This window comes from Astatotilapia calliptera, chromosome 22 (assembly GCF_900246225.1).
Source record: "Astatotilapia calliptera chromosome 22, fAstCal1.2, whole genome shotgun sequence".
NCBI classification, from domain to species: domain Eukaryota; kingdom Metazoa; phylum Chordata; class Actinopteri; order Cichliformes; family Cichlidae; genus Astatotilapia; species Astatotilapia calliptera.
Genome location: NC_039322.1, coordinates 7,284,238 through 7,297,803, shown reverse-complemented (window position 1 = coordinate 7,297,803; position 13,566 = coordinate 7,284,238). Strand labels below are relative to the sequence as shown.

The following is a 13,566-nucleotide window of genomic DNA, read 5'->3' as shown; positions in this document are numbered from 1 at the left end:
AGAAACTAAGAGTTGTTCATTATCACCTTTTGTTGTCAACAAAGAAACTAACAAGGCAGGAGGAGGGTTGCCAAATCTTCCATTTCATTTTCCCAATCTTCTTTGCTCAGTGTTGATCTTTTTTGTTTATCTGTGTTGGAACTCAGTCAGCTGAAGTTTAAAATAATCCAGTTTTGTACGCCTATGCATCACTATAAATGACTGAACTCAAGGTTTTTGGTGTCCTTGTATCGGAATAATCATTTCCACCCACTTGTTTTGGACATATTCTCTGTCATCTATATACTTTTTCTATACCCACATCTCGTCTCCTTAACACAGCACCAAGTCACTTCTATCTTTTCTGCTCCCTCTCTCGTCACTTACAAGCCTCTTTGAACATGTCTCCTCTCTTGACATCTAATCCATTACCTTTTCTTCGAAAGGAGAAAGTAAGAGTGCTGATAAAAGGATTGCCTGAAAAGCTGCCATTACTCTGCTTCGGCACCATCAACATGCACTTTGGCCTCTCTGGGTCATGTTGTGGGGTTTTTTAATATATCTTTTGAAGGAGAAGGTAGCTGTTTGTCTGCTTGTTTAGAGGTTGTGAGTATAACAGAGTTTAAAAACAAGAAAAGGGCCAAGATGGATGCGAATGTTTAGTTCAATGTTTTTTTGCTGTAAAGTGGATCTATTATGAGCTTCCTTATTTTCTGTCTATATATGATGGATTCTCATACAAAAGATGGTCAAAATTTCAAATAATGTGCACAAATAAGCCCTGTCAACCAAAAGCTTCAAACCGCTGTAAATACTTAGTTTCAAAGTTTTCTCTATTCTTGACTCTGTATGATGTCATGTTGAAGGGATCAAATGTTAGGCTGACTTTATCCATCATCGTAAAGTCCAGGCTCACCTCCATATCAGCCTGTGTGACATCAGACGTTACATATTCAATAATCTCACTGCTCTCCTTGAACCTGTCTTTGTCTCTCTCCCCATTTCTCACCTGTACGACCGTTGTCCTCTGTCTTTCTAAAGACACAGATACGTTTACGTAGCCTACTGTTCTTCTTGAAACCAGCCCGAGTTTTCCACGACATTCCAGCAAATGTTAGAGGGCTTTCAAACCGATACAGGAAATGTTCCTACTTTTCATGACCATTCAAGCTTTTCTAATAACATTAAAAGAACATTTCGCTGCCTTTTCATCTTTACTTGTTTAATTTACGCCTTTATGTTCCTGAGCCGACGTCGAGAATCAATCAAAACACTTTAAATATCAATATGACACCTTTGACCACTCAACTTGTCTTAATTGGCTCCCTCACATGAAATATAGAAAAAGAAAATATTTTAGTGATGATTGAATTTAAGCCACATTATGCAAAATGCAGAAATTCCACAGTCACGGACACTTTATTAGGTACACCTTGGCTTGGACCCTGTTTTCCCTTCTGAACTCTTTTAATTTGTGATGGCACAGATTCAACAAGGTACTGGAAAGATTCCTCAGAGATTTGGAGCAACACTGACATGATAGCGTCATAAAGTTACTTCAGATCTGGCTGCGCATCCATGATGTGATCCTCATGTTCCATCACATCTCAAAGGTGCTTGTACTGGATTGAGATCTGGTGACTGTGGACGCTATTCGAGTACATCAAATTCATTGTCAAGAAACCAGTTTGAGCTGAATTGAGCACTGATATGAGGCAAAAATCACGACTCCAATGTTACTTTAGTAACCAGGATTAAAAATTAAATTAAATTAGAAATAACAAACAGGTAATTTTTATAATAATTTAAAAGTGAGTGGATTCTGTATACCAAATAACTTTTTTCCCACTGTCTAAAATGTGAGAACATGCAGCCCCTGAGTCAGAGTTAAAGAGTCTCTAACTGTGGAGCAGTGTGCAGACAGGGTTTATTTTCGGCATTATTAATTAAGTCATTCCATTACTTAACTATCTAATAAAATAATTCATGACTAGTATGCTGCAGGCCTACAGCAAGTCATCCAAAAAAGGGAAGAAAAAAAATTCCTCTCACTGCTGAATTAACTGAACATTTTAGTCAAAGCTCGTCAGCGAAACTGAGAGAATATGCTGAAGGCGTCTCACAGGTCCTGTGCAACAGGAATAAATGGCCTGGAAACACATCTGTGTACACAGACATAGATCACCTGACCTGACAGAGACCTCAGTCTGATTGGGAATATTCTGCCGCCCGCTCAGACGTTTCTATGGCGACAAGTGAACGAGTCGGTGTGCGCATTCAACCAGCAGCTCGGAAAGGTAATGAGCGAAAGAAGTCGACGTGACAAGCAAAAGCAACCGCGTAATGAATCTTAACCAGAAACAGTCCAATTACAGAAAAGGTGGGAGGGGTGGCAGTCGCACGTCTCATGGTGGAAGGCGGGAATGCCACTCGGATCTTTTATTTCACTTTCTGTCACCGTTTTAACAGATTCGCAGACAGCTTGACTTTCAGGTCAGTTTCAGACAGAATTTTTGAGACAAAAAATAATCATAATAAAAATACATCACTATAAATAGGATAAATGACAAGCCGTGTCACATTATTTTTAAGTGTTTTCTCACAGTCTCAAGCCTGAGCAGCACCGAGTCAAAGATTCTGATGAGGACAACGTGACTTTTCCTATATTAGGTCTGCACTCTGCACAAATTCTGTTGACAGAGATCAGCAGGGTCAGAAATGAGCGGCGGCACTGTGGTAAGGACAGAAAAAAAATGAAACAGGACTTCTGTTCCTTGCCAAGAGTTAAAATTACATGCACTTCTAAAGCATTGTATATTAAACAACAGCTCAACAGTTATGTACTATTACTGCTGATTTGGGTTTCTTGCATCTCAACACTCCTTGAAGAAGATGAACTTGTTTTTATTAATTAGGATTTATTTTGGAAAGTTAACTTCATGAGATAAAGTTTGTATTTTTCTCATTCTGACAGCTCAAATGCAAACACTAAAAAACTAAAAAGGAGCATTACACTTAGCTTTATTAGATACACATAGCTATAAGAATGCAGTCTAAAGCAGAAACCTCTGAGGAATAAAAAAGATGAATATGAAATGAAGCCAATACGGCAGGAGCCAACTACTGCAGTATTGAATTACACTTCTTTGAATGGCCAATTAAGCTGGCTGCAAATGTAAGTCCATTCTGATCAGCTCTCAGGCCGTGGTGAGTCTTATCGATAATAATGACGAATCAGTGTACAGAGACGAGGTACGACAGCGAACGGACTGCTGAACAAAACAGAAGAGACGATTGTTGACTTTAGAAGATCAGGGGTATCCACTCTCTGCTGGAAATATTGTAAAGGCCACAAAATTCCACAGTGTTCACCTGTCAAAAACACCAGCTTAATAGCCAAGAAGGACCAAGAGCGTCTCTCCTGCAAAGGCTGAGCAAAGTCCATCTCCTGCGCCCCCAGGCCTGTCGAGAGGTTCCTGAGCAGCTGCATCACTAGTATGGAAACTGCACAGTAACAGATCTCAAAGCACCCTGCAGTGCACAGTGAGAACAGCTGAGAAGATCATCCGAGGCTCTCTTCCCTTCATCACACACGTTTATTTTTCCACACAAACTGCATTTGAAAAACCCACCAGCATTGTGGATGACCCCACGTACCCCTCACACAAACTTTTACCCTCCTGCTATGTGGCAAGAGGTACCAAAATATTCAGGCCCTCACTGCCAGACTGTGTAACGGTTTGTTCCCTCAAGTCATCAGACAGCTCAATACTCAGGAAAGGGACTGGCAACAAAACTGCACAGACACACACACACACACATAGACTCCACTAAGTATTTGTACTCTGTATTATATTTTAATTATATATTGCCTTATATATCGCATCGTGTGCTCCTGGAGGAATGTTTTTTAATTTCAAGATGTACTGTATTATCTGTATGTTACCTATATAATAAACCTCGATTGGATTCTTTTTCCACAGGCCGTCGCTCTGATGAACACTTATATCACTCATATATTGCCTTTACTAAAACATCCAGTATACCTGCTGCTAAACTAAAGCTGCTGTATATAGTCTTTGTTGTGCATACATGTACAACTGTGAAGTTCCCATGTATATACTGTTTTTGTGGTATCCATCCATATTTATTAGTCTGTTGTGTTAAGTACATTGAAAACAATGGAGAAAAAAGGGCCTAATTCCTTGTGTGTGTACACATACTTGCAACAAAGATGATTATTGCTATGATATTGTTGAAATGACAGTCAAAGCTACTTTACTTGATTTTAATAACCCTTGTGTTGTCCTGGGGTCATTTTTGCCAGGATGTAGGGCAACAGGTGTATGGAAATCCCGAGGACATTACAGGGGTTAAATAAGCACCCTTAGAGCCTGAAACAAAGGCTACTACTTGTGCATTTAATGTTATAACAGCAGGCGCTGAGTAACATTACTCAAGCTGCTCGCTGGCAGACTTCCCAGCGGCACCTTTTACCCACCTGTCTTCTCCACCTCCATGGGCTCTGGCTCGGGCTGTTCCACAGGTCTACCATCCACATGTGTAAAAACGAATGGCTTCTCTGATGCCAGCATCAGTCCCTTCCCTTTGGGCTCCAACGCTGCATAGTGAGGCACCGACTTCCCCCTGAGGACCCTCCTCTTCTTCACCTCATACTTTTTCTCCTGACCTGCGTGTGGAAATCAAAGGACACAGTGATCCCTGTGTAAAGTAATCTTTTCTAAACTCAGACGGAGACCAGGAGGAGTAGAAAAACATCTCATGTCAAGAAGCACTGCATGTACAGAACTCCCAGCAGTCATTACAGAGCGTGCTCAAGCCACTTATATTAGAGGGGATTGTTTACTTCTGTAGGTATTTTGTGCAAGGTATTAGCTTTTCAAAAGATAAAGAATGTGCCTGCAACCTGATAGTCAAGCAAAGCAACTGTATCATGGTTCCTTTCCCTATTGGTGATTTGTTTTAATGGATAATGATGTCATCTTAAGGATAATGCATTTTTTTCCCCATTTACTCAGTAACTGCATCTTGGTGCGAGGATACAAGGATGTGTTGAAACTTTTAAGTGTAAGCTTTATGATCAGTCTGTAAGTTTATACTTATATTTTTTAAGTTAAAAGTTCATTTCAAAAGTAGCGTTTATTCTATATCATCTCAAAATTACCAGTTTGAATGACTAAATTGAAATCTCTCTTTCATGGACAACTGACTGAGCTTCAGATTCAAAAAGCTGGAACCTGCAGCTGTTTATCTGCAGAATATAAAAAGGAGACCTTGTGACAAGAAGGCAGACCATTTGCTAAGCCAACAGGAAAAATAAATCTGTGTGAAAAGTGAAAAAGCAGCTCCTGGCTATTCTACATTAACATCATCCGCCACACTGCCCTTCAGTAAGACCCTTCTACTGCTCCAGTGATTCTACTGGGCAGCTTCCAGGCTTGGGTTTGTGAATGTGAGCAGCACAGATTATCACTCAGTGAAGAAATCATGAATAAGTAATAAATGAAAAACATATACTCACTTTAGTATTTTAATATTTACATCTGGTGGCATTTTTATTAATATATGCATATATATGTTAATAAAGTAACTGTCATAGTGAGAAGGCTTTATCAGTATTACCTCTTGATTTTAATTCATGAATCTTTTACATTTCTACAAAATAAGCAATGTTTTAAACTATGCATTTAGCACTATTATATTTTAGCCTAAAATTAGTTTAAGATGAGAGGGGAAATGCTAAAACATCAAAAATGAGGTATCAATAAACAGTTTTATAATCTCTTATTTATAAATCATAAAGACAGCGTTAAAAGTTTGGCTCAGAAAAACCTGGGCATGAGTTTGATGATATGATTTTGTGCCCTTACACATGTTTTATTACAGTGATTCCCAAAGTGTGGGACGTGGCCACCTGGTGGGCCGTGAGGGTACTGCAAGTGGACCGCTGTAACAAAAGAAATTCACCTGGGAACTACACACAAGTACGTAAAGTTACATATTTATATAAATGTATTTATGTATCTAAAATGAATTAAAAAGTGGTAATAGGAGGTGGTTAGTTTGTGATATTACTCTCAATGCTCTTGTATTGATGTTTGTGTCCCGGTGGCAGGTCAGTCACACATTGGCCTTAACACTTTGCAAATGACTGGGTAGCATTAGCAATTTAATAGCCAACAGTGTATGGGGTTTATGTTTTTTTTTTAAATTTTCACGGAAATCCATCAGTTTCTCTTGTATACTGATTAGAGGGAAGAGTTAAGCTTGGGTGGGCACCGTGGGATTTTCTGGTTTTAAGTGGACAGCAACACTCTTCACTTTGGGAACGACTGTTTTATTACATGAAAAGTGACACTTCACAAAAGGTGGCCACCAGTCATATGTTTGAGGGGCTGGTGCCACTCCAAGTCCCCATTTGGCCATGTTCCTAGCCCAGACCAAATAGCCTTGATTAGCATTAGTAAAATATTAAGCAAATATCAAAGGGATGCATCTTTAAATCCAACAAAATGAAGAAGGGACTCTCGAAAGGCTGTCGTTTTTTTTCTACACAATATTTGACTCATCAGTCACGGTGGTATTCTTTCTCGGCAAGCACCGAGGACTTTAATGAAAATCTTTCTTGCCAATGTTTGCTTCAGAGTGCACTAATCTCATCTGGGACATAATATTTAAAGTCCATTAAAGGAAGAACATGACTAATACGCTATTACGGTTTAATTAAGAAGGGTTTCAGTTTTCTACTGAAACACTGTTAACAGAAAAAAAGGAGGCAAGGAAATTAAAATTAAATCACAGGCTTGAAACTGATATACTAATCATTTATGACACACTGGTCTTATCTTACTTCATGCTCGATTATCATACTCAGTCAATCATCGCACCACCCACCTTGTCCTGCAGTGTTGGCGACTGTGATCCACTCGAGAGACACTGAGTATCCACTTCCTTTGGTTTCCTCCGGGTCTTTCTGGACACGGAGCAGCAGAACCTCCATGCTGTGAACGCCAGCCTGGACGTGTGAGACGCTGTGGAGGATGGTGAAAGGTTCCCCCAGGTCTTCATTGAACAGTGGCTGCAGGCACAGTAACAAGATGATTTTTAGGAATCTAACAGGGTACTGCTGCCAGTATGGGAGAAAAAACTGTCACCAGAATTTTGCAAATGTAAAGATCCTCATGTACAGATATGCTAAGATAAAACGAGTGATTTAAAGTAAATGATCTGTAGTGCTACCAACACAAAGCCTCAAAATCCTACATCAAGTTGTTCTCAAGTTATCGTATTCACAAGAATTTCAGGTAACTTTAACTCCGACCTATGAGCTTGAGGTCAAAGTTAAAGGAATTCAAGCTCGTACAAGGTTTTTAGTAGATACACCTATGGGACCAAAATCCTAGGGGTCTTCCTGCTCAAGTTATTGCATTTATTCAGAAAACTTGACCTCTGACCTTGACTTTGAGATCTAGGTAATTGAAATTCAAACTTGTCGTGGATTTTTAGTAAACACACCTATGGCATCAATTTGAAGCTCCTACACTGCCTTGTAAGTATACCATACGAACGGCAGCACAGATGATCTAAAGTTTGTGATCATTGTTCAAGGTTAGTCTTTAGTCAGTCACACAATCTTCAAGACCACCAATCCCAGATGATTGGCGAGTGGTTGCTGAAGGTTGCTGGCAGTCATTATGTGAAATTGGTGGCTAAGAGATTATAGGGTGCTGCACCAAAAACCTTCTCATGATAGCTCTGATTGCTAGTAGACTGCCACAGTCGCCCATAATTTAATGGAAGATACCAAGTTGTTTGTCAAAACATCAAATCACCTTCGAACCACAGGCGATCAAAGCAGTCTGTTAGCAATCAAAGCAATCCCAATGACATTTGGAGTTGTAGAGGTCTTTACAACCAATTTCATCTAGTGACAGCCAGCAACCACTGGACTGCAAGTTAAAGAAATCAGTCGTGCAGCTACAAGTGAACAAACTATTTAATCTGCCACCCTGCTTTCATTGAGATTTATTTCGTTATTCAGCTCAAGCCTCTGTTACCTCTGCTTTATATAATCAATTGCTGTCCCAGACAGTCTGAATATTTGCCATGTACATTTAAATCTTCTTCGCAATTCTTGTTAATCATTTGAAACAAGTTAAAATGCAGCTGGAAATGTGACACAGTCTAAGCAGAGCTGTATTGTCTACTAAAAATAAGACTAGAATAGCTTTTGAATGAATTGACCAAGCAGAGATTTATCCTTGCATTATCTTTTAAAATGGAAGAAATGATAAAACGTAAATAGTTATACATATTAGTAGCTATAGGCACATGAATATAGCTGTGAGATGTTTTAATGGAGCATCAAGTGTTGCTAAATGGCTTTAAATGGTCTACTCTGCACTCGAAAACTGAGACATTTCTCTTTATTCTTCCAATAAAATGCTAATTCAAGCTAGTATTTCTAAATCAGGGTCTTCAGCTGTCTGGTTGAAGAAGATGATGCGATCCCAAGAAGCCCAAATTGAATGCATAAATATCTGGCTTATGAGACACTTTATTATTGTACACATGAAACACACACACACTAACATAGACTGAGTGATGCAGCGTGCTTTGGCTGGTGTCCCTAAGTGCTGAATCTTAAAAATAGAACTCTGGACGTCGGTAACTCGAGGGTTTAAATCTTCATTATAAATTCCAGTCTTGAACTTTGCCTTCACAAATGCATCAAGTGTCCCTGTTCAGAGAGGGAACTCTCATTTGTAACCATTCCCCACTGAATTCAGCATAAAGCGCACAAAGACTTGCTTCCTTACAACTACAATTTCAATTTCCAAAGCCCGACCAAGCTTTTTAAACACAGAACGCTTGAATTGCTCCGACAATATCCTCTGGGGAATAATTAGACATTCCATAATCAAAAAAATACAATTATTGGCTATTATCTTATTAATAAACTTCTTAACTTGGATATTCAGTTTAATGAAATGTGATAAATGTAAATATTTTAACTTTAAAGAGTACTGACCCTTTAAAATCTGCTCTCAAAGTACATCTACCTGTATTTTTCAGTGGTCCTGGATGTAGAGCCCATAAAGAGATAACAGAGTATGTTCACAATGGATGCAGAATTTTTCAAAGCGGTTCAATAACATCAGTGTAGCTGATCCACCATTATAAAGCTGTTATGTACTGTTACAGTTTTGACTTGGTTTTTCAAATGTCACTCTGGCCAAAGGAGGATTTTTTTTCATTTAAATATTATCCCAGGTGTCTGTTCGTCATGGAGCCCAAGGCTGTCCTTTTTGGCCTTTGAGTTACTACTTACTGAATGTGAAATTTTTAGAGCACCATCTGCCATGCTCACAAAAAAAGACATTTCTATTATGAACAAATCGAGTGAAAAGATGGAGCCTTACAAAGTGTGACCATGTCTGAATACTCTCCGACTTGCCCATCTCGCTCTGATTTTCACCCAAATCCTTTCGCTTCCCACTGAAGTCCACTCTTGCAAACATATAGTTTCATAGTGCATGAAACTATTAATCACAGTCCTCAAATCAGTATTTAAGAGTCACCATAATGTTGCAAACATACACAGTGTCAGATTAGTTTGCGAAGGATGGCTAAGCTTACCAAATTAGGGTTTCTTTCCTTCGGTTGCTTGGGTATACTGTATTCCAGTTTATTCTGACAAAGCTAAGAATAACACATTTAATCAAGCAGTATTTCAACTAATACTTTATTTAATTGCAATCCTTTTTGAAAGGCCACCATCTGCTGACCAAGTTGGCTTTCCTTTTAGACCAAGAAGCTACGTCCATTTCTCATATATAGTTTATTACCGTCACCAGCAGAAGTGTCTCACTAGGACCACAGGTACATTAGAGCCCATGAACAGGTCAAGTTATGCCCAATAATTAATGTCTAATTATCTTTTGACTGACTACTAACCCAGCTTCTCTTGTGCAGTACTGACAAAGATATTTAGTGACTCAAAATTACATCATCAGAGACATTTGGACATTCAAAACACCTCCAATTTTGCCCAGTTTTGACCTAATTTATGACAGCTGTGAACACGCCAATGAGCTAGTGACTAACTGACTTAACAACTGTCAGTTGCAAATGCTAATAATTAATTGTGCTAAGCCAAGAAAGCAGAAGAAAAAGCAGCACCGGTATTACAATAGTACACAGAGGGAATTCAGGTTTGTGTCTTTTTACCTTCACTTCAGCGGCAAAAAATATTTCAAACACGTCTGTGCGTCACTTACAGCAGTAAACACCACGTCCATACTTACTTCCCACTTCATATGGGAGCTGTCTCCCCTCTTGCCTGTGCGGAGGAGGTACAGTCGACCGCTACCATCCGACAGAGCTGCCCAGGTCGCCGAGGTCAGGCTGAGGGAGGCGCAAAGACGATCCTCACACTGGCTGGACTCGACGTCTACACGGTAGACCTCTCTCGGCTTCCCCAGGGCGGTGTCCTGAATTCAGAACACAACAGACCCGTAAGCCAGTACTGCATTCATAAAAAAAGATTAGGCCATTTAGATTCATTCCTATCTGCAGAGGAAATCTCAGTGTGCTGGTGTATGAGAATGAAACAAAGTCATTGTGTATTTGATTACTTGATTAAGTCAGTGCATCAAATTTCAGAAACAACAGAAAAATGCCTATTTTAATATCTCAAAGTGCATGTTCTGTCCAGTTAACACTAAAAAAATACATTTATAATATGTTAACACCAATTACTGTACTGCTTGACTGTTAAGGGGAGGAGGGATGGATGGATGAATGGAATAAAGACCGGATTTCAAGTAAGCTCATTTCAGTGCTCTAGATGGAGAACAACATGGCAAAACTGATTTTGTCACCACTTCAGTTTAGCATTAGAAAATATTGTAGGATACTGGGAAATATGTGATGCATGCACTCTTACAGCTAACATCCAATCAAACAATAAGAAGTCCAGTCATGAATCACAAAGACTCAAGACATTGAATAGGCGGCTCAACTCCAGAAGATGAAAAAGGTTGCTGCTTCCATCCCATAAGAGTTTTACAATAAGCATCTGGGTCGAAGACATAAAGTCCAAATGATTTTGCATTAATTTCTTACTGTCTAAAGTCTTATAATCTAAAGAATGGTACAATGAGTAAGAGAAAACATGTACCCATCAGGGACAGATACAGTTAGCAGCTGTCATGTGGCCACTCATGTGATTCAACAATCTGAAAGCCTTATTAGTAATAGATAGATATGCCACCACATGAGCATCACAAATTGCGTGAAGACAGAGTTTTTCAAAAGGACTGTGGAGAAGCTACCCCGTTGTTGCCATGGAGCGTGGCACGGCACATTATATCGCTACACCTTTGGTATCACTTTCTCCAGCATCCGTGCCGTTAATGCCCTGAAACGGAGTGTGAAACGTCTATGTGCAATGTGCCGAGCAACCGAGCACAAAAGGCTGAAGGATGATAATTATCATGTGATCACTGTAATTAGAATTTGAGCAACACTTTTCCATAAATTTCATTTAATGGTGCCACTGAAAACCAGAAACACTGTCTCGCAGGATTACAGTGTGATGATCATCAAAGAAAAAAACTCCAGTGAGACACCAATTATGTCTAATTATGGTCAATGATGACTAAGACATAAAAGAAGGCTCGGTGGAAAAGGTCATGAGAACGATTTTGCTCCTCATCTCAACATCTTGGTACGGGGTAACAATACCAATCAGAACCTTGAGTCAATTATATAATCGCTCCTGTGATTAACTGGAGACCTACAAGGGCTCATCCAAACTTTATGTGCTCGGGTGATTCATACGACAGACAAAAGACTGCACAGAAAGTTGTGGTTCACACTAAATACTAAGAGCCACGTTTATTCTGACATTTATTATTTTGCATCTTGACCAAGAATAAAAAGAGGTTAGAAATAATGTTATATAATTTAACATAACTTTTAAAACTCTTGTGTTTCACAGACATCCTTTCTCTTCCCACAACCTGCTGATGCTCAAGTGTTTGGTCACCACCTACTGGCACATCAGGCGCATAAAAATCCTTCACTGAATACACCATCACAACATCAGGTCCATAATATGAAACATTATATAATGGAAACATAAAACAATACTATAAAACAAAGACCTAAATTTGCCTAAAATCATTTGCAAAGACTCCAAACTTAGAAGTGATTTAGGAAAACTCTCGATTACATAAATTCACATGGTGAGAGTTAGATTTCAGGTTAAATCCATTTGTCATGATGGTAAATTTAATCCTTGATCTAAATTATTATAATAAATAAAATTCTTCAGCTTCTACGATTTACTGTTATAATACATGGGAGCTCATCATGTCTGTGAATGCTCTACGATGTGAAAAATAAAATAAACTGCTTCACAGCATGAGGCTGTGAAAGCTATCAGCGTGTTGCTCTGCTGATGACGGTCGAGTAGACCCAACTTGCATTTTTCCAGCTCCGAAACACTTTAGCTATGATGACTTTGTCAATGCTGGGTTTATTATAAGATGTAACAGAATACTGACTAGAATCTTTACCCATGAAACATGTAACCAGCAGCTTTAATTACCTCACTGTTATTCTGAATTTGGAGCACATACTAATGGCACTAATGTATGCACATGATTGACCTGTGGCTCGTTTTTTCTACAGCTGCCAAACCAAACTGTTATTATGCTGGCAAGTTAACTACCATTAGTCAGCTGTAATTAACCACACAGTGTAATGCTTTAACTACTCAGTTTGTCTTAAGTGTTACATTAAATTTTATTCCTCTAACGCCTAAAAAGATAAATTAACCTTATTATGCAAAGCGCAAAGACTTTATTTAATCACCAGGATGAAAAAAAAGTGGCAAAGCTTCTTCTTTCTGCCAGTTTCTCCTCTGCTTAGGGAACTCCTAAGTAGACCCTGATTAATACGCTGTCAGGGCTGATATATTATGTATTAGCTATTTACCAATATATCAGTATCTGTAATTATAAAAACCAATAAACGTACATTTAAAAAGTACGGAAGAGACAGAAGAAAGGCCCTTTCAACCATGAGTGTTGTAAAGTTTTGTCAACCTGAGGGCAACACGTGTTTGGAACGCCACAAACAAACCAACCAAATGATGCGAACAGAGCGTAAACATTAATGTTTATATGTTTGTTTGTTTTCAAGGTGCCTGTATTTGTATAGCACTTTACTAGACCTTTTACACATCCAGTCATCCACCCATTCACACACACTGGTGATGGCAAGCTACATTGTAGCCACAGCCACCCTGGGGCGCACTGACAGAGGCGAGGCTGCCGGACACTGGCGCCACCGGGCCCTCTGACCACCACCAGTAGGCAACGGGTGAAGTGTCTTGCCCAAGGACAAAACGACCGAGACTGTCCAAGCCGGGGCTCAAACCGGCAACCTTCCGATTACAGGCGAACTCCCAACTCTTGAGCCACGATGACATTACATACTTGTGTTTTTGTTTGTTTGGTTTCTTTTTGCGTAGGAAAAACTCCAAGCAAACTGAGC

General features: G+C 39.3%; 1 protein-coding gene across 1 annotated transcript in view; it reads right to left on the bottom strand.

Annotated features, from left to right (window-relative positions):
• Positions 1-13,566, bottom strand: part of nudcd1 (NudC domain containing 1) — a 56,470-nt gene that overhangs the window by 41,371 nt on the left and 1,533 nt on the right. The window contains exons 3-5 of the mRNA XM_026156004.1: positions 10,308-10,493; positions 6,895-7,078; positions 4,481-4,669 (exon numbers count right to left, since the gene is read on the bottom strand). Of these exons, the coding sequence (XP_026011789.1) occupies positions 4,481-4,669; positions 6,895-7,078; positions 10,308-10,493 (559 nt within the window). The remainder of the gene's footprint in view (positions 1-4,480; positions 4,670-6,894; positions 7,079-10,307; positions 10,494-13,566) is intronic.